The sequence below is a fragment of the Hyperolius riggenbachi genome, chromosome 11 (assembly GCF_040937935.1).
Source record: "Hyperolius riggenbachi isolate aHypRig1 chromosome 11, aHypRig1.pri, whole genome shotgun sequence".
In the NCBI taxonomy this organism is placed as follows: Eukaryota; Metazoa; Chordata; class Amphibia; order Anura; family Hyperoliidae; genus Hyperolius; species Hyperolius riggenbachi.
The window spans coordinates 32228147-32250402 of record NC_090656.1 but is presented as its reverse complement, the minus strand read 5'-3'; the positions used below and the strand labels follow the sequence as shown (position 1 = coordinate 32250402).

The window sequence follows — 22256 nt, the reverse complement described above, 5'->3', positions numbered from 1 at the left end:
GGCACAGAAAACACAGAAATCCCAGCATTTCTTACCTTCTCATTCTAATACACAGCAGGATGGCAAGCAGACAGGGAGTAAAAGACAGGAAAGCAAGTGTTAGAAAGACTGATCAGCAGAACATTGGATGTGCTCCTCACACACAGCTACCTATGGCTGCCCCACATCCAATACAAACAAAGCTTTTCCTCTGCCTGGGAGCATTCACAATTCTGTTATTAATTCTGTTATTAGCAAAGATTGTGTGTAAGCGCAGTGATGGACATGTAGCTCAAAGCACATGGCTTTTCCCACCCATCTCCAACATGATGCCCAATCTGCATGGGACTGGTGATCACCCATGACTTTAGTTTTCATACATGCAGTGGGAACACACCGCTGTATGGAAAGTAGAGTGGGGTTGTCAGCAGGACCTGTGCTAGGATGGGCACAGATTATACCACTGCTGCAAGGTGCCTATAACAGATGCCTGCACCTTAAGGTGTCTGCAAGCGATGCCCGCACCCTAGTGTGTCTGCAAGCGATGCCCGCACCCTAGCGTGTCTGCAAGCGATGCCCGCACCCTAGCGTGTCTGCAAGCGATGCCCGCACCCTAGCGTGTCTGCAAGCGATGCCCGCACCCTAGCGTGTCTGCAAGCGATGCCCGAACCATCGTGTGTCTGCAAGGGATGCCCGAACCATCGTGTGTCTGCAAGTGATGCCTGTACCATCATGTGTCTGCAAGCGAGGCCGAACCATAGTGTGTCTGCAAGCGATGCCCGAACCATATTGTGTCTGCAAGCGATGCCCGAACCATATTGTGTCTGCAAGCGATGCCCGAACCATAGTGTGTCTGCAAGCGATGCCCGAACCATAGTGTGTCTGCAAGCGATGCCCGAACCATAGTGTGTCTGCAAGCGATGCCCGAACCTTAGTGTGTCTGCAAGCGATGCCCGAACCTTAGTGTGTCTGCAAGCGATGCCCGAACCATAGTGTGTCTGCAAGCGATGCCCGAACCATAGTGTGTCTGCAAGCGATGCCCGAACCATAGTGTGTCTGCAAGCGATGCCCGAACCATAGTGTGTCTGCAAGCGATGCCCGAACCATAGTGTGTCTGCAAGCGATGCCCGAACCATAGTGTGTCTGCAAGCGATGCCCGAACCATAGTGTGTCTGCAAGCGATGCCCGAACCATAGTGTGTCTGCAAGCGATGCCCGAACCATAGTGTGTCTGCAAGCGATGCCCGAACCATAGTGTGTCTGCAAGCGATGCCCGAACCATAGTGTGTCTGCAAGCGATGCCCGAACCATAGTGTGTCTGCAAGCGATGCCCGAACCATAGTGTGTCTGCAAGCGATGCCCGAACCATAGTGTGTCTGCAAGCGATGCCCGAACCATAGTGTGTCTGCAAGCGATGCCCGAACCATAGTGTGTCTGCAAGCGATGCCCGAACCATCGTGTGTCTGCAAGCGATGCCCGAACCATCGTGTGTCTGAAAGGGATGCCTGAACCATCGTGTGTCTGAAAGGGATGCCTGAACCATCGTGTGTCTGAAAGGGATGCCTGAACCATCGTGTGTCTGAAAGGGATGCCTGAACCATCATGTGTCTGCAAGTGATGCTTGTACCATCATGTGTCTGCAAGCGATGCCTGAAGCATCATGTGTCTGCAAGCGATGCCTGAACCATCAGGGCCCGTTTCCACTTGTGCGGTGCGAATCGCTGCGGTAAAAATTTGCATGCGGATGCGAATTTCGCATGCGGTTGTATGCGAATGTTTGTGCGAATTCGCATGAAAATTCGCATGGATGACGCTGTATGATAATTTAACCATAGCAGTGCCGGTGTGCTTTTCCATTGATGCATGAAAATTCGCATACCAAAGCCGCAGGCGATTTCCCTATTAAATACATTAGCGGCGATTCGCATGCATTCCACACGCAGGCGAATTCTGAGGGCTCTGCCGTGCAGAAAAATCCTGCACAGAAAAACGCTCAGGAAAACTGACAAGTGGAAACAGGCCCATTCACTTGTATTGGCTGTGCGAATCTGCATGCAGGAAACGCATGCAGATTCGCGATAGTGGAAACGGGCCCTCGTGTGTCTGCAAGCGATGCCTGAACCATCGTGTGTCTGCAAGCGATGCCTGAACCATCGTGTGTCTGCAAGCGATGCCTGAACCATCGTGTGTCTGCAAGCGATGCCTGAACCATCGTGTGTCTGCAAGCGATGCCTGTACCATCCTGTGTCTGCAAGCGATGCCTGAACCATCCTGTGTCTGCAAGCGATGCCTGAACCATCCTGTGTCTGCAAGCGATGCCTGAACCATCCTGTGTCTGCAAGCGATGCCTGAACCATCCTGTGTCTGCAAGCGATGCCTGAACCATCCTGTGTCTGCAAGCGATGCCTGAACCATCCTGTGTCTGCAAGCGATGCCTGAACCATCCTGTGTCTGCAAGCGATGCCTGAACCATCCTGTGTCTGCAAGCGATGCCTGAACCATCCTGTGTCTGCAAGCGATGCCTGAACCATCCTGTGTCTGCAAGCGATGCCTGAACCATCCTGTGTCTGCAAGCGATGCCTGAACCATCCTGTGTCTGCAAGCGATGCCTGAACCATCCTGTGTCTGCAAGCGATGCCTGAACCATCCTGTGTCTGCAAGCGATGCCTGAACCATCCTGTGTCTGCAAGCGATGCCTGAACCATCCTGTGTCTGCAAGCGATGCCTGAACCATCCTGTGTCTGCAAGCGATGCCTGAACCATCCTGTGTCTGCAAGCGATGCCTGAACCATCCTGTGTCTGCAAGCGATGCCTGAACCATCGTGTGTCTGCAAGCGATGCCTGAACCATCCTGTGTCTGCAAGCGATGCCTGAACCATCCTGTGTCTGCAAGCGATGCCTGAACCATCCTGTGTCTGCAAGCGATGCCTGAACCATCCTGTGTCTGCAAGCGATGCCTGAACCATCCTGTGTCTGCAAGCGATGCCTGAACCATCCTGTGTCTGCAAGCGATGCCTGAACCATCCTGTGTCTGCAAGCGATGCCTGAACCATCCTGTGTCTGCAAGCGATGCCTGAACCATCCTGTGTCTGCAAGCGATGCCTGAACCATCGTGTGTCTGCAAGCGATGCCTGAACCATCGTGTGTCTGCAAGCGATGCCTGTACCATCATGTGTCTGCCTGTGATGCCTGAACCATCGTGTGTCTGCAAGCGATGCCTGAACCATCGTGTGTCTGCAAGCGATGCCTGAACCATAGTGTGTCTGCAAGCGATGCCTGAACCATAGTGTGTCTGCAAGCGATGCCTGAACCATAGTGTGTCTGCAAGTGATACCTGAACCAGTGTGTATCTGCAAGTGATGCCTGCACCTTTAAATTGCGATTAAAGTAGTGAAGCACATCTATTATCTCTCTATCACTGGACACCAATTCTGAGATTAAAATACCCCTCTCGCCACGGCAACAAGGGACATTGGCTTTAATTCACTAAGCTTATCTCCTGTCTTGAATAACGTTTCTATAGTTATTACCATGGTGATGAGGCATGTAGTATTCAGAAAACATTTTACCTCAGGCAAACCTAAAGTTAACTCTTCTGTCTTTAAGTTAACTCTTCAATCCTTAAAATAACTGCAGAATTCTAAAGTTAAAGAGAACCTGTACTGAGTAAAAATATTTAAAATAAACACATGAGGTAACTTCAAATGAACATTACATAGTTACCTTGCCATCAGTTCCTTTCAGAAGCTTACCATTTTCTTCTGATAATAATCCCTTCCAGTTCTGACAATATTTTGTCAGATCTGAAATATATCAGTTGCTGTCAGTAAAATATCAGTTGCTGTCAGTTATAGCTGAGAGGAAAACTGATGTACCAGGTAATGTCCATGTTTCCCTATGGCTCAAGTGGGCGATGTTACAGTTTAACTGTGTACTGACCAGAAAGCTATTATGGGTAATGGCCATTTTCAAAATGGAGGACAGAAAATTCCCTTGATCACAGTGAACAAACAGGATGCAGGAAAGGAGAAAGACACTGAGAAGTAGACTACATGGAAGGTAAGTATGACTTGTGTATGCTTATTTTGACTTTTAATTTTCAGTTCAGGTTTTCTTTAAAGACAGGCTGTTAATTAACTGCGTGTGAAAAGAACTACAGAGGAGGTAACTTAAAGGGGCACTACAGTGAAAAACTGTAAAATTTAAAATATGTGCAAAGATATACAAATAAGAAGTACGTTTTTTTCCAGAGTAAAAGGAGCCATAAATTACTTTTCTCCTATGTTGCTGTCACTTACAGTAGGTAGTAGAAATCTGAAAGAAGTTACAGGTTTTGGACTAGTTCATCTCTTTTATAGGGGATTTTCAGGGATATATTTATTTTCAAAAGCACTTAGTGAATGGCAGTTGCTTTGTCCAACTGCCAAAACACTGTGTAGGGAGCAGGGAAGCTGGCCAGCATCATTGTTCAAATCCTTTTTAGGGAATATCTTTATAAAGAATAAAAGCCTTGCTGAGAATCCCCTATGAAGAGATGGACTAGTCCAAAACCTGTCACTTCTGTCAGATTTCTACTGCCTACTGTAAGTGACAGCATTAGAGGAGAAAAGTAATCTATAGCTCATTTTACTCTGGAAGAGACGTACTTCTTATTTGTAGATTTTTGCACATATTTTAAATTTTACAGTTTTTTGCTGTAGTACCCCTTTAAGAATGAAGAGATAAGAGAACTCTCAGTGTGGAGGTAAGTTTTCTCTTGCCTTATTATCTCCAGCATGAACTTAGTGAATTGAGGCCATTAAGGGCTCGTTTCCACTATCGCGAATCCGCATGCGTCCAACGCATGCGGATTCGCACATGTAATGCAAGTGGATGGGCCTGTTTCCACTGTAGCGTTGTTGAGGTGCGTTTTTTTCAGCGGTAAAAAAACACACAAAAGAGCCAACGAATTCGCCTGCGAGTGGAATGCATGCGAATCGCCGCTAATGTATTTAATAGGAAATTCGCATGCGGCTATGGTATGCGAATTTTCATGCAAATTCGCATAGGTACCAATGTAACTTCAAACAGGCAGTGACATGGTTAAATTCGCATATACCCTCACGCATGCGAATTCGCGGCAAAAAACGTATCCGTATGCTATTTCATCAGCGGTGGAATCCAGGCGATTCTGCACCGCAATAGTGGAAACGAGCCCTGAAGGTTTGGGAAACTTTAGTCCTGATGCAGCATAAATAGCAAATAAAGCAATGATGCATGACAGAAGTTACGGATAAAAAGTGCAAGAAAGTTGTTCCACAAGAATGAATATTTCCACGTTATTCATCACAGGAAGCCAAGCAGGGGTCACATGACCATCACCAGGAAGCAGCGCCAACTACAGCAACAATACCACTTCCCAACATGCCAACAGCAGTGAGCAAACCCATATCACACTGAAAACCTGATGGAAGGATTACCAGGCAGAACAAAAGCAAGATTTTCCTCCATGTAAATGCTTACGGAGATGAGTTTATAACGAAGATCATTGGAATAAAATGTAAAAGGTCAACTCCAGGAACCAAAACAAATACATGTCCATTTTTATATTTAAAAGTATCAATTCTCTTAGATAATTCCTTTTACGTTTGGGTTCCATGATCCTCAACTGCTGGATTTTGTAAACATGCATGTCAAACTCTGCTCTGCGGGTCAAATCTGGCAGGCAGAGCCATCAAATTTGGCCCGCAGGTGGTTTTCCCACTTTGCATTATGTTTGGCCCTCTCTAGACCACCACTGAAGCTATATTGGAGGAGAAGCCCCCTAGTGCCCTAGGAGTGGCAGGGGGTAAGCACTAGACACCACGGAACTGTAAAGGGAATGGAGCGGGGTTGCTACATACTAAGGTACTGTAAAGGGGAGGGAGTGGCGGGCCGCTAGACACCAGGTAACTGTAAGAGGGGGGGGGGGCACTAGACACCAGGGAACTGTATAAGATAGAGTTGGGGTCCACTATACATGAGGGAACTTTATAAGGGAGGGAGTTGGCTACGAGACATTGAGTTCCCAGTGTTCATTTTCAGCCCGCTTTGTATTTGATTGTGACAGCCTTGTAAGTCATCTTTGTGGGTGGGAACCTCATATAGTTTAGAGCTCATGCAGCATGACTAAATGGGTAGGTCAGAAACATCTACGCTCCACTGCACAAATGATACAATTCCCTTTCACTCTGATCACATGATCCCCCATGTGATACAAGCTTGTGTGCTTTTTGTGGGCAATGAAGTACTGGCACTTAACCTTCCAGGATGGTAGAGCATATGCAAGTAAGAGCTTGATGAAGGACCTCTATCTGTCCAAAACGTTGTGCTGGCCAGAGAATGGAGTCTGTATGTTCTGCATGTATCCTGGAAGGCTGAGCTCTGATTCCTTCCGTGGTATGCTTTTTATGGACATATAGGGTAGGGTGTGGTCCCCTGGATCACATGATCCTCCACGTAAAAAAAGTTCTACACAAGCAAACAGCATGGAGGGAAAGTGACAACACTCTCTGCGCTTATTTACTAACACAGTATAGTGGGGTCTCTCTTCACCCTCCACTCATCAGGTTAAAGTTCTGCCCAGGCATACTTCAGAAAAGGTAGTTTGATTCAGCAAAGGAAGATCTCCTTTCCAATTCTGTACATTGCAACTGCCTATTGCAGTGATCTGCAAACTTGGCCCTCCAGCTGTTACGGAACTACAAGTCCTAAAATGCATTTGCCTTTATGAATCATGACTGCGTCAGACTCCTGCAATGTATTGTGGGACTTGTAGTTTCGTAACTGCTGGAGAGCAAAGTTCACAGATCACTGGCCTATTGGACGAGACAGCCAATTACAAGGCAGCAATGAAGAAGAGAGATCTACCCATCCCCCAATGATAGGGTTTTCAAGGAACAATTAGCACCTGAATCATGAGAAATCTTTAAAGGACACCTGAAGTGAGAGGGATATGGAGGCGGCCATATTTAATTTCCTATTAAGCAATACCAGTTGCCTGGCAGGCCTGCTGATCTATTTGGCTGCAGTAGTGTCTGAATCACACCAGAAACAAGCATGCAGCTAATCTTGTCAGATCTGACAATAATGTCAGAAACACCTGATCTGCTGCATGCTTGTTCAGGGTCTATGGCTGAAAGTATTAGAGGCAGAGGACCAGCAGGATAGCCAGGCAACTGGTATTGCTTAAAATGTAATAAATATGACGGTCCAAAGAAAGAGAAGATGATGGGCATCTACTGCATAAAAACCCTTTATTGTGGTGGGTAGACACAGTGGTTACAGCAGTGGGGGGAAAACAAAGATGTCTGACAGCTGTTTCGCAGAGATAGACCCCGCTTCCTCAGAGATGATGCCCATCATCTTCTCTTTCTTTGGACCGCAAATTTGACTGTTTGTGGAGCACACTGCAGGTAAGCCCATTTGTGGTTTAAATCCTCCCTGCTGCATTTTTGGTGCCAGTGCTTTTTCCCTTCATTTTTGTACGTAATAAATATGACAGCCTCCATCTCCCTTTTGCTTCAGTTGTCCTTTAACGAAAGCAAGAAAACATGCAAGGCGGACAGAATGAAGTGTCACTTGGCAGGAGTGAGTGATGCTCAGGGTAGCAGTGTGCGGGAATAAGCAACAAGCAGTATGGCCGCCTCATAAGCTGCAGGCAGAGCTAGAGGGACAGCATAGAGATTTCTACCTTTCTAAAATGTGTCAGCATGTCCGGACTCCGCTCACACATCTCTGTGAGGAGCACCACGGAGGTGTGCAGCACTCCTGGGGGAGAGAGAGACGACAATGTCAGACAACACTCTATACTAAACAAGACGCAATACAAGTGAACACAGCAGTATTGCAGGTACCGTGGTTCTTCTCGTTCAGCAGGTTCTTTGTAGCAGGTAAAAACATTTCCATCAGCTCGGGGACCTTTCGGATGACGTGAACAGCACACAGTGCGGCCTGAATAAAGACACAGTGATAGAATTAGACACACGTGAAGAATGGGAACTGCTACAATTCATCAGTAACCACTAAAATGACACCCCATGAAGCCAGAGTGCTTCCCCAGAGCAGTTCTGCTTTATCCACAGGGAGGAATGTCCAACCTCTGGTGGAGAAAATATACTGGGTACCAGCCCTCCACACAACTAGTGATTGTCTTGTCTAGGAGAACTCATGGAAAAGCATGTGATTTGTTTGATCAGCTGATAGATTTGCAAAGCTCTGATTTGCTGTGATCACATCCAGCTTTAACACATGATCAGGACTAGCAAATCAAAGACTAAAGGTGGCCACACACTGCACAATTAAAATATCACACTTTTCACCAATTCGATCATTTCAATTGGTTGTCCCAAAAAAAGAGAGAGCTTTTCTTTGTTATCAATAAATACGATCGAATTTCCCAATTTTTTGATTTTTAAAGATTGGAACGGTTGGAAATTTCAGTCCAACTTCATCAAGAATTATATGGTGTGTGATGGATTGTCAGTTACTTGATGTACAGTTCCAATCATTTTTTTTTCTGAGCTTTCAATTATTTTACTTATGATTGGGGAAAAAATTGAACATATGTGTTTGTAACAATTCAAAAATCTGACCAATGTACCAATCAGTCAGAAAAATTGATTGCTATCCTTGAATTGAACAGATATTTAAAAAATGGTGTGTGGCCACCTTTAAGGTCACTTACAACTCACTCACAGACAAAACTTCTCATATTGAAACGATACAAATGTACAGCTTCTGCAGTAGAATTTTAAAAGCACTTCCTTCTATAAGAGCTGCATTTCTTGGAAGTGCTGGAGGATTAAACTGCTAAAATGTAGCCGGTTTCTATGAGCACGTTTGCACTTTCCTGGCACATTTTCTATAAAGCACTGAGCCAACCTCTCTGTTCAGAAGTGAAATTTAATCCTCTTCCATTTACTATTCTAACAATTATAAAGTAATCCTTTAGATATGGCACATTCCCCTTGGGGCCGGTTTCCACTGAGCCGGCATGTACCTTGCAGGAGACACACCGGCACTTGTAGTGATGCGAGCACACGTCCGAATCACTGAGCTGTGCCCCTATAGGGATTCAGGTGTGTGCTGTGGGAGACTGCAGCATGCTGTCCAGAATCGCACCGCAATACAATTTAGTCAGCAAACCATTGGAGAGGATAGGCAGTGTTCCCTCACCCGACGGGAAACCGCTGCAGATTCAGCCCTAATGGAAACGGGCCCTTACAGTTCAGGACAGTAGTGTCCAGTAGGCCTGAACAATAAACCCTTTAGGGATCCAAATCGCGATCACGGAAACTGCGATTCGGTGATTGTCAGAGCGGCGGATTTCATCTCCCTCTGCAGGCACTAAGTTGTTTTGAATCAGGATGATACAATTTATTGGCTAGCAGTCCCCTTTCCCGCTGTGCATAGCTCGTCGCTCCGTGCAGCGGCGGCTCAGTGGGTCCTACTTGCAGCATGGAGGCGGCTCACTCTCTCCCCTAACTACCCTAGTCTAGCCTATCAGCTGAGTGGGCAGCAGACTCCGCCTGCAGGCTCTTACTCTTGCGGCGGCTCACTCTTCCCAGCACCTCCACGTCACTGGGTGGGCGGAGGCAGACTCCGCCCACAGGCTCACACTCGTGTGGCTCACTCCTCCCAGCACGTCCACGTCATTGGCTGGGTGGGCGGCTACTCCGCCCACACGTCTGTCAATCAATTGTAGTATCACGGGCATAAGACTCCGCCCTGACTCCTGTCAATCAATGTTTGTATTGCCTCCACCTCCTTAGCCCAGCGTGTCAGCGTAATAATGCTGATGACTGTGCTGTGGTGTTACTGACTGAGGTGACCTATTCTGCATTCTACAAAGCTGATGTCTGCTGCAGTGGGGCACTGTGAATTTGTGGCAATCTATTCTGCATAGCTGTCTTCTGAAACAGTGAGGCACTGTGAATTGCATAATGCAGCAGTGTTCTCCACAGGCTCTTTTAGCTGGGTGTCCCACCCGGCCAGTTTTGATGAGCACCCGGCTGTCATCGGCTCACCTCCTCCTATGCTGTAAGCAGATTTGAGCACAGAAGCACCGGCCCTGCATTCTCTCATCACGCCCCACCCGGCTAATTTTTCATGCCACCCGGCAGGAAAGAATTTCTGGGGAGAACACTGCGCAGTAACATTTACAAACATGACAGAAAATTAAATAATTCAAGCAAATTGATAGGATAATATCATTTTCTGTCAGTGCAGGTTTGCAAATGTTACTGTGCACATTGTGAAATTAGTGATAAAGCTTTATTTGAAGAAAATCGTAAATTAAATGGAAATTCGCAGTTTCTGACAGAAATCGTGCAATCTAATATTTTCTTAAAACCGTTCAGGCCTAGTGTCCAGTGTCATCACGTCCCTCAATGTCTGATGAGGAGATGCGGCCAGGCCAAGCGCTTACCTTCTTCCGCAGATAGGAATTTGATGTTTTCAGGAGTTTCTCCACCTCTCCCGCCAGGTCTCTGCACATCTCTGCGGATCCCATGCAGCCCAGCGTACACAGCGCCAGGCCCTGGACATACTGAGTGCTGTGATTAAGGTCACTGCAGGGGGGAGACAGGAGGCAAAGGTCACACACTACATAGGTTGACGTATGAAGCAGTGACCACTGCCCAGATGAAGCAGCGGTCATTGTGTTTCTGTAGGGAGGTGGTGGTTACAGGTTTGCAGCAGTGAAATCTTACTTTTTGATGCAGTTGGTCATCAGTAGGTGGACATCTTGTCTCTCATCGAGCAGAAGCATCGCTCCCAGGTAGCCGATCCTCTTGTCTGTGAATTTCTGAGAGGCGATAAGTTTCAGGCACTCCAACTGCAAATGGGGAAAATGAACTTAGCAAAGCCGATACGTCAAATAACACCTAGAATGTCCAGATACAGAGACCTGACTGCAAATCCAATCTACACTGTAAGTTGTAAACTATAGTGAGGTCATCTCCTGTCAACTACAATACAGTCAATGAGATGGTAATATATTCTGGCTACATGCAAATTTAATGTGTGCTGTGTGCAGCTTGAAACTGGACCAATCCACAATAATTAGCACCTTACTGAGTATTTCAATCTACCTAAGGAGTTAGTAGTGAGAAGAGAGGCGGGTATTCCCCTGGACTGGGTGGGGCTTCCGACAACACAACTATAGGCTGCGACTGAGCCAATGCCTTCCCAAGGGGTGGTCAATAAGATGCAACTAATCCCAGCTCATGCAATATTAAAGTTTCTTTTATAGAAATCTATGCAGCTTGAAGAATGCTGCTGCAGTTTCATTTCACTAATCTGTGTTTAAACTGCATGAACTGGCATCAAAATCTACATCAAATCGGATTAGCATGCCATGGACCATTTCTAACCCTGACCAGCAAATTCCCACCTTCTGCCTACAGTCGTGTGAAGAGGTGATTAAGGGGAGCATATATCACGGGGCCTTCATGGGATGTAGTACCAGGTAGTAAGTAGCATACGATGACCCGCATAAGTAACCACATTTACAGAAATACAGCTACTTGGCCAGTTGGCTCGGTGGCTGGATGGTGTACTGACTGCCTCTGACACAGGAGACCAGAGTTCAAATCTCGGCACTTCCTCCGTATTCTTCCCGGAACTTTTTCCAAGCTGGGTGGCATAAAAAAAGTAGGCAGGTGGAACGGGACAGGGAAAGGAACAGTGTTCTCCTCAGAATTTTCTGTGTCTTGTCGTCTTGAACCAGATATATAAACACACTCGTGCGGTCACTGAGTGTGTCTAATGCTGTGTTCCAAGAAATGTGAATTAATGGCCTCTTGTCACTAGAGGGCAGTGTGAGACAATAACAGAGGACTACTAGCAGAGAGAGCTCAAAGCATTCCAAGAATTTACAGCACAAGGACTTCTGCCGAGTGAGGCCAAGAACAGAGCACTTATCTCAAACGAGATAACTATTGAAGCTGCTAATGTTTTAAAAAGAAATAAATATGTCAGCCTCCATATGTCTCTCACCTCGAAGTCCCATCAAGACTGCATTGGGGGGGGGGGGGGGGAGGGTCCACTGACAGTCTCTCTGAGAAGAATGTCGCCTACAGCACAGTCTGTGGTGCAGGAAATAGCCAGTGTCTAGGCTGACCAGGCACTGACTTAATTGACATCAGTTAATCAAAGAGAAGGCAAATCCTAGCACTGCACAGATCTGTGCACCTGCCATCACTCTTTACAGTGTAATTGTCGGGCATAAAATCAATTCTTTATTTTTATCTGGTAAACAAGTAATAAGCATGCTAACCAGGCAATCCAAAAGTTAAAAATCTCTCAGTTTTCTTATCCATAAAACAACATTCACCAGTTTACCTGGCTCTTATTTGGTACATCTGTCACACAAAGGAAGTTGCAGGGCATGCTGGGTTGTCTTTTTTCTGCTTCTTTACTTTCCACTCAGACAACTAATTCAGCCTCATTGGCTGAAGCCTCTTTCCCTCCTGTTTTCCCCTCCCACACCTGTTCCTCTCTGGTTGGCCAATATTTCTCATGCTGAGACAATCTACTTTCTATTGCAGAGCTGGGTGGGAGTGCCTAAAGAGTGGGAGGAGGGCTGGCAATGCATACACAATCAGGCAGAGGAGCGTAAGGGAGGAAATGACATCAGGATTGGTTTCAAGATAGACAGTTAAAATGGAGAATCCCAAGAAGGATTTACTTTTTTTTACTATAGAAAAATCACTAAAATCAAAACGTGGACAGTGCAATGCATGTGTTATGTAAGTAGAGCAAGTATTTATCTACTTATATATGTGTTCTTTTTCAGAGATGGTATGGCTGCCTGCTCCTCTTTAAAAAAAATCAGACCCAAACATCTCTCTGACCAGTAACAGAACTGCAGTATGACATGTTGCTGATTTTGCTCCTCTGAAGTGTGGAAGGCACTTACCTGCCCAAAGTGAGCAGGGTATCCCAGCATGTGCATGTAGAGCAGCTTAGCCACATTGCGGCAGCGATATGTGTTATCTTCCTCTCGGAACGAGGATCGGATGGCTGCGCACTCTTTCTGGATCATCTCCCGCTCCTCGGCCTGCGTGCGCGCCGTCCGGATGGTACGGATCAGCTCCCGTAGTCTGATAGGGGCCGGCATCCTCTGTGGGGGAGACAGAAGGGAATGAATGAAGCAATTCTCTCATACGTCTTACCAGTACAGATTTCATTACACGTTACAGCCATTGATACACCTGCCGTTTGCTCCGTTTCTTTCACTTCCTGTCGGGTTGGGCACGACTTTTTAAAGTGGACCTGAACTCAGAACTTCCTCTCTGCTCCTAAAGATACTTAACAGCATAATAGCCTTTTAAAAAAAAAGATTTCTTTGTTACAGCCGATACAAATCCTGCAATAATTCTGCACTGTGTACTTCTTGTTTCATGGAAGCAGACATAGGGTTAACATGCTGTGTTTACAAAGTAGCTGCTCTGAAAAGGCAGCCAGCAGACACCGCTGAGAGATCAAATTACACTGGTGATTAGCCACAGATGAGGTGATATTAGACAGGCTAAACTCTTTGAATACATACAAGGAGCATTCCTACGTTTTCCTTCCATCCTGTGCAGGAGTTCAGGTCCACTTTAATCTAGTGCTGCTTTTGTGTGACATATACCAGTAAATCTATTGATCCCCATACACTGTGCAATGTGCCCCACACTAACTGCACTGACATAAACACCAGCTTATCAGACGATAGTATTCATGGAAACCTCCCCACTCCCAAACACCATACAGACCAGTATACCCAGCATCCATCTCCTGGGAAGACCTGTGACCTGCAGCGCAGCAGTGAGATCCCCAGGAGACTGAAGTCACACAGCTTATCATTAGGTTCTCTGTAATCATCCTGAGGACATCTGTGACCAGCTAATACACCGCACTCTAAAAACATCATCATCAATTCAGGCCAATTATAATTAGGATTAAATCAATCCTAAACTGAATATTGGCTACATATTTTTTATATAAATTAAAAATATATAGTTTATATTAATAAGTAGTATTTTTTCATATTAACCACTTCTTTAATCTAAACTACTGGAGGGCACATTTATCGTTCTAGGACTGTTGTCGTTATACACACTTATACCTACAACCTATCCGAACATTTCAGCTATACCCGAGAAATTAGTAATGCTGCCCGACTCAGAGATAAAGCCAGGGCTGTGGAGCTGGAATAATTTTAGGCACCTGTAGTTGGAGGTTTCATAAACTGAGGCGTCAGAGTTGAATGATTTTTGTACCAACTCCACAGCCCTGAATAAAGCAAGCGTAGAACAACTGCAGCCGCTGTTCTCCCAACTTCAGCAGCATCACCCCCACTGTAAGTTCACCCGTGATTCTGGACAGAGCAGCAGACAAGGCGGCAAGCTCCTCATTCTTCACAAAAAGTTTGTAGACAATTTACCTGAAGTTACTGATACGTAACCTCTGCCCTGCCTATATACATTTCACACAACTTGAGCAGTGACTGCAGCCAGCCAATGTCCCCCTCTCTCTGGGAGACTGGCTATCAAACACATAGCTTCACAAGTACATAGTAAAAAGGAGCCGGGTTACTGAATGAAGCCACTAATTTACCCTTTATACTATTAATGCTTTTCCCTACATGCTCTACCCCTAGCTAATTCCTAATATAGCCCCTACTGTACCCTATACCTAACAATACCCCTCCCTTCTTGCCGTAATTCAGGCTCCTGCCCTTGTCATTTGGGCACTGCTGTAGCTGCAAATAACACCGCAGTCTATGGCAGCGCCACATTATGCACTTAGTGTCTTCACCCTCTATCACCCTACCCAGGCCAAAATGAGCAAGTAGGGGGAACTGTTAGGCCTGCACAATTGTCTACATTATCCAGGAAATGACCAAACGACATCAGCATCCTTTGACAAATCTTCTCCTAATATCCTGCTCCAGTTAATACAGCTTTAAATTAAAACACAAGATGCTTGAAGAGGAACTGTAACCCAGGACTGAACGTCATCCCAATCAGTAGCAGATACCCCCTTTCCCATGAGAAATCTTTACCTTTTCTCAAATAGATCATCAGGGGGTCTATATGGCTGATATTGTGGTGAAACCCCTCCCACAGTGTGATGTCATAACCAGGGCTGTGGAATCAGTACAAAAAAAAAAAAAAAAAAAAAAAAAAAAAAACACATCAGACTCTGAAGTCTATGAAACCACTCACTCCAAGTATCCAAAATTGCTTCGACTCCTCAGTCTAATTTTTACAAAGGCTATGGATTTGGTATAAAAATCACCCGACGCCTCAGTTTATTGAAACCACGACTCTGACGCCAGGTACTCAACATTACTCAGACTCCACAGCCCTGACAGTCTGCGAACCTTGTTGCATTGTGGGAAACAACAGCTTTTTCCAACTGCCAAGCAAGCAGCATCTCTGTGCATAGATCTCTCAGTAACCGAACATTCCATACAGATCACCTGACAGGACTAAAGAGGTCACCATCAGTGATACATTTCAGAATTTAAATCAGGGAGAGGAAAGATTTTTCAATGGGCAAACAGACAATCTATAAATACTGTATAAAATAAAAACGATTTATTTATTGTTATTTTCACTACAGTTCCCCTTTAAAAAAAAAAAAAAAAAAAAAAAAAAAAAAAAAAGAGACATCTCACCTCAGTCTCCTACAACAAGCATTATAAAAAGCCAGCTACACTAATCTCACGCACCTGTGTGAAATCCAATCTTTATAAGAGTTTTCCATGTCCCCGGCCCGCCATCCGATCCAGCGGGTCAGCGGCCTGCACCATATTGTGGAGAGCGCGCAGGAGGCGATGACGAAGGCTCAGGCCTTACAAAAACATTCATGTATATTTAAGAACGTCTCCGGCCTGTGTACCTTTCTCTGCAGTGTAACGTGATCAGGCCGCAGCAAACAAGCAGAGCTGTCCACACTTTCCCATCAATGGGGCCCTCCAAGTAACCGCAGGCACTAAATATGGATCCCCAGACCGGCTGTGGACTGTGCAAACACCAGTACAAGAACAGGAAGAGCAGAAGCAGGCTTCTGTGTGTGTATATAAACATGGGATGATAATAAAGGACGGACGCAGTGACAGCCAGGAACCTTCCAACTAACTGTAATCTGTCATCTACTGCACTGACAGCATGGCAGAGACCGGTGGAGCTGCTGCACTGAAATGTAGGAAAACAAAGCCACTGCAAGAGGAAGTTTTGGTCAAAATGTTAAAAATTACTTGTTTTTTTTTATATTAAAGATACTATCATTTTTCTCAGCTTCCTGTAAGTTTCATATCCAAAACAAACAAACAAACAAAAAAAAACAAAAAAAATAGGGCCATGCTACTGAATTTGAGATAACAGGAATTCACTACTGAGATTTTTATGCTGTCACCCAATGGGGAGAAGGGCTACAAGCTGAAATCAGCCATCAAGATACTGCATTCTTTATTTGGGTATCAACAGCTAACAGTCACTGCTAAGCATCATGGGAAGTGTAGTCCTACGGGGGAATCATTCGCTTTCAATAAGTGTCCTTGAAGCAAGAGTTTTGCAGCCAGCAAGGGAGACCTGTTTTGGGAGGGGTCTGGGTGGATATATTTTTATATTCTGAAGTCTACCATTAACATCAATCCTATTTGAGGAGAACCAGAGGAGGATCTTCAGGGTGCAGATGGAACACCGAGCCATGTTCTCTGCCTCCTGACATGATCCGCTCAGCCCTGCAAATCAGGTAGCCTACCTCAGGCTCTCTTTAAATTACTGGCTTGGGTTAATATTTCGCCTAATTTTGAATGAGACAGGGAACCCTCCAATGGGGTTACAACAGCCTTCAGTCATCAATAGAGACTCTGCTGTCATCACTTCTGGCCAGGGAGCGGAGTTTACAACTTATTTAACCCTTACCAATGCTATGTTGGACTATATCCAACACTGACCTTTATCCAGCACTGTTCCAATGACAGACAGAGAGGGAAAATGCCTGTCACTAGGTGGTGCTGTTGCCACCACTGATTGCTGCTGGCCCCATCCTCCACCGCTGCGCCATGTATTTTAATTACATGGGCGCATTTCGGCTAATCACTAAAGGGACCGTTGCCGGATCTAGTCTGGCATGGCGTCATCCCGTGTAGTTTAAAGTTAGACACAATGATCCCCTGCAGCACCACGCTGCACTGCGTAATTATGAAATGCGTCCAAGGGGGCGGAGCTATAGTGCACAAGCTGGTGACGGCCCTGCCCCTTCCGCGTGATGCCAGGTCGTTCTATTGTGAAGAGGTAGAGACCCTCCGGATCCACACGACTACCCCACTGTTTGCATCACCCAGTTCAGTTGGACTCAACTTTGCAGTTCATTAAGCCCTAAATAAAGAAATAACTGAGAATTTCCAAGAGGAAATGGACTAGTCCAAAACCTGAGAGATCTGTCACTACCTGCTGTAAGGCCGGATCCACACTATAAGCGCTTTTGTGAGCACTTGCGTTTGATTCACTTTCATTAAAATCGCTGTAAAAATTGCGTCAATCCTGTACGCGAAAAACGTTCGCAATTGTGGTGATTTTAATAAAAAAGTTAATGCAATCGATTTTTTAACAAGTGCTCAGCAAGCACTAATCAAACGCAAGCGCTTACAGTGTGGATCTGGCCTAAGCAACCGCAACAAAGAAAAAAGGGAAAGAGTAATTTACAGTTCATTTTACTTTGGAAGAAACGTACATTTTATTTGTATGTACAGTTTTTTAAATCTTATTACTTTACTTTTTTTTTTTTAAGTAATAATATAAACAATATTTTGTAAAGATGAAGGTAAATTAGAAATTCAAACTAAAAGCATGTTGTTTTGTGTAAAGCAATCAGGAGGAAAGCGAGACTACAAGCACTTGTATTTGTGAGGCCTGGGACCCCCCACTAATATTTATGGCAATTGCTTTGCAAGCAATTTCCCTGCTCCTATACATTAGAATGGAAATGCTCCCAAAATGCTGCATGTCCTGCAATTGCAATTTGCCTAATCACAATCGCTCTAGTGAAATCTTTCCCATTCGTGTACATTGGAAGAGCGTTTAGGGAAATCGCTAGTGATTGAAAGTGATCCTCAACACTTAAAAAAACGCTCTAGTGGGTCCCAGCCCTGATACAGATGGGCCGACGGCCGAGTACTACAGATGAGCATGAGGTTAGTTTATAATCCGACCTACAGAAATATAGATGTCTCCAAACAATGTACAATGAGTCAGCATGGCTGTGTAATATCCTGATACAGCTCTGCTCTGTCTGCCCACAAGACAGACTCAGTACAGCGCCACACACTGATCACAGCAGACATGTCCGTCACCCAATACACCTAAATGCATTACACTCACACCTGAAGTGAGAGGGATATGGAGGCTGCCATATTTATTTCAAACGCAAATTGCCTAGCCGTCCTGCCGCTGTCTATGACTAAGTCAGAGGTCTCTAAGGCTAGGGTCACACTTATTTGAAATCGCATGCGCTTTGGAAAACGCATGCAAAAATGCACAGAATGATAGCCTATGGCGCACACAAAAAATGCGTAGTATGCGTTTTTGAATGTCCAACAAGTTCATGCTTTCTGTATACCGTATGCGGAATGCATGCATTCTGCATGCAATGCTTTCCTATTGTAAAAAAAAAAAAAAAAAAAAGGCGAGCATTTTTTATGAGTTTTTGACCAAATAAGGGAATTTTATGTTTTACTTGTTAAAGAGAAACCGTAACCAAGAATTGAACTTCATCCCAATCGGTAGCTGATACCCCATTTCCCATGGGGGAGGCTAATATTGAAACCCTACCACAGTGTGATGTCAGGACCATGGTCCGGACAGTTTCCTGTCTGTGAACCTCATTGCATTGTGGGAAATAGCTGTTTTAAGCTGCCAGAAAAGGAAGCAACAGCTCTTTCCAGTGCCAGCAGTACAACAGTCACCATGTCATACACGTCGGAATGTAAATCAGGGAGAGGAAAGATTTTACAAACGGGCAAACACTGACTAAATCATTTACAGGTAGTCCCCGACTTACGAACGACCCGCCGATACGAACGGCATGGATTCAGTGTTTCCATGGGAACAAGCCCCCCAAACAAATTTGGACTTTTAATTTTTTTTAAATCGATTTTCTCAAACTACAAGAAAAAAATGGCTTTTAAACTTGTATAAGCAGGCTCAGAGGGAAGAGGTGATACCTCTGGAGACACAGGAGGCACAGAGGAGGTACAGGAGACAGAGATAGCACATTGTTCCGTACTTAAGAACAGATTCAGCTTAAAGTGGACCCAAACCAAACATTTTTTAAATTAAAAATATTTATTTGCACCACTCTGACACAAAGATAAATAAACACTCCTTCAAGCCTATGAGCATTTCAGTGCATGCTTTTCACCCTTCTCTTTGCATAACTAGGGTTATACTGGGGGCAGCCATTAGCAATTCCTCCATTGCCGGACACCATCTACTCCACCAATTTTTCCCGGAAAAATCCCGGCAATTTGAAAGGAAGGGAGGGGTTCCTCCAATAAATGTAAAATATTTTATATTTGTCATCATGCAGCTGAAAAAAGGCTGCTATTTATTATTATAATTTAGAAAATAGATTTTATTTCTGAAATCTTGTATTTTTAATTTGGGTCCACTTTAAGAACTAACCTACAGTCCCTAGATCGTTCGTTAACCAGGAACTACGGTACCTGTATATATAATTATTGTAAAAAAAAGCAGCCCTTTTTTTTATTACATACCCCAGCCTTAGCCATAGACCCTGAACAAGCATATTGATCAGGTGTTTCTGACTGAAGTCTGACTAAACCTTCTTTGGACCCTACAGCCCTCTCTAATTACCACCCTGTTTCACTTCTTCCCTTTGCTTCCAAACTTCTGGAACACCACATTTATTCAGAACTGTCTGACTTCCTGTCTACTAACTCCGTGTTAGTCCAGTCCAGTCTGGTTTTCAGTCTCATTCCTGGGTGACAGGGGCCTAGCACACTCTTGGATAAGCTCCTGTCTGGACACTCTTTACTGTCTCCTATTCCAACACTTACTCCTCTCCCCGCCCGCTATCTGTTGGTGTACCACAAGGCTCCATTTTAGGACCTCTTCTCTATCGATACTCATGCCCAGGGACAATTAATACACTTTTTTGGTTTCTAGTATCACCTCTATGCTGATAACATTAAAATCTGTTTTTGCATTTTTTCAATCTCGTTTCCTCAAACTTAACACTCAAAACAGAAACTTATTTTCTCCATCTCTCTCTGCTCCCCCAGTTATAGTTACAGTTAATGTAGAAAATACCCTAATAACCTCAAATCCTAAAGCTTCCTATCTGGGAGTAGCTCTAGACCAGCCTTTCTCAACCGCTTTACTGTGGAGGAACCCTGCAAATAATTTTTGGATCCAAGGAACCCCTGCAAATATTTTTTGCATCACGATTATACAATGCTCATTTATCTCTGCTCCCCATTGTTGTATGCTTTGCACACTCTACAGCACTACAGAATATGTTGGCGCTCTATAAAAAAAAATAAAATATTTTAGAACCAAGTATGTACCCGTGTAGATCAGGCATTACTTAAAGCGAAACCGTAACCAAGAATTAAACTTCTTCCTAACCAGTAGCGGATACCGCCTTTCCCATGAGAAATCTTATCCTTTTCACAAAAGGATCATCAGGGGGCTCTGTATGGCTGATATTGTGATGAAACCCCTCCCAGAGTGCGAATTCAGGACCATTGTCCTGACAAGTTTCTGTCTGAGAACCTCATTGCACTGTGGGAAATACCAGCGGTTTCCAACTGCCAAAAAAAAAAAAAAGCAAGCAGCATCTCCTTCCACTCACCTGCCAGCAGTAAAAATGTCACCATGTGATAAAATGCCAGAATGTAAATCAGGGAGCGGAAAGATTTTACAATGGGCAAACACTGACTAAATCATTTATACCTAATTATTGTAAAAACGAAGCACTTTTGTTCATTACGTTATTGTCACTGGAGTTCCTCTAAGCGAATCCGAGCTGAAGCTGGGGTTCAAAATCAGATACTTACCATGAAGAGAGGGAAGACCGAGTATCCTATTGAGGCTCCCCTGGGTTGTCGGAAGCCCCCCATTGCTGAGCACGACCCCCCCTCCACATCCTCTTTTGCATTCATGGCCGTGCATTAGAAGTTCGAGCCCGCAGCTTTCTTGATACTGCGCTGGCGGGCTCGAGCATCTACTGAGTGGCCATGAATGCGGAAGAGGAGCCGCGAAACCCCCGATAGGGTTAGCGACAATCTTTGGGGGGGCTGTGCTCAGCGACGGGCACATCGAGGAAAGCCTCACTATCGTGAGGCTTCACTCTCTTTAGGCAAGCATGTGATTTTGTGTATCCGAGCTTCAGACACTCATCCAAGTGTGTGAGTGACTGACAAGCAGAAGCCCCCCTGAGCCCCTCTGAAGTGCCGCCTGGGATAGGCTCCAGGGATCAGTGCCCCCATTAGTGATGCCAGGAATTCCAGTCTCTCTAGGAGCTCCCGAGAGCGCTACAAGGAGAGAACTGTTTACCAGCGTCCGGCTAATCAGCGAGGAGTAATCTTCTACCATTAACAGAAACCTGCGTTCCTTCGCTCCATGGACGGCTGCCTGGAATGTGACTTTATAACCTTGTCATAGAAGTAACCTCTGCAGATATACAGCACAAGGCCAGGACTGGCAGCCTCCATCTGACACCCCGCAGGGCTGGCATCTAAATGAACAGTCACCTCCAGGTCACAAAAATGCAACAGTTTTGTCAAAGCATTTCACTGTACAGTTTTACCAGATTTCAGCTAAAATGAAGCCATCCCAGGGAAATGCGTTTTCTAAACACTTCATAAACTAAATTCTCCCAGATAGACAAGCCAATCCTATTCCTGGCCCTCTACAGGTTAGATTTGCATTAAAACTTCAGAAGATAATGTACAAAGGAACCGTAGTGAAAATAATTAACGTTTTATAGATTAGTCAGTGTTTGCCCCTTGTAAAATCTTTCTTTTCCCTGATTTACATTCTAAAATGTATCACTGGTGGTGACATCTTTAGTTCTTCCAGGTGATCTGTACAGAATGTTCAATACTGAGAGTTCAATGCAGAGGGAGATATTGCTTGCTTGGTAAAAAGCCATTATTAACCACAATGCAATGAGGTTCACAAACAGCAAAATGTCCGAACCATGGTCATGACATCACACTATGGGAGGGGTTGC

General features: G+C 45.0%; 1 protein-coding gene across 1 annotated transcript in view; it reads right to left on the bottom strand.

The window, feature by feature from the left end:
• AP1G1 (adaptor related protein complex 1 subunit gamma 1) overlaps positions 1-22256 on the bottom strand; it is a 116761-nt gene that overhangs the window by 51761 nt on the left and 42744 nt on the right. Inside the window, exons 2-6 of the mRNA XM_068260131.1 lie at positions 12919-13122; positions 10709-10833; positions 10426-10567; positions 7853-7949; positions 7690-7766 (exon numbers count right to left, since the gene is read on the bottom strand). Coding sequence (XP_068116232.1) covers positions 7690-7766; positions 7853-7949; positions 10426-10567; positions 10709-10833; positions 12919-13119 — 642 coding nt within the window. The 5' untranslated portion in view covers positions 13120-13122. The remainder of the gene's footprint in view (positions 1-7689; positions 7767-7852; positions 7950-10425; positions 10568-10708; positions 10834-12918; positions 13123-22256) is intronic.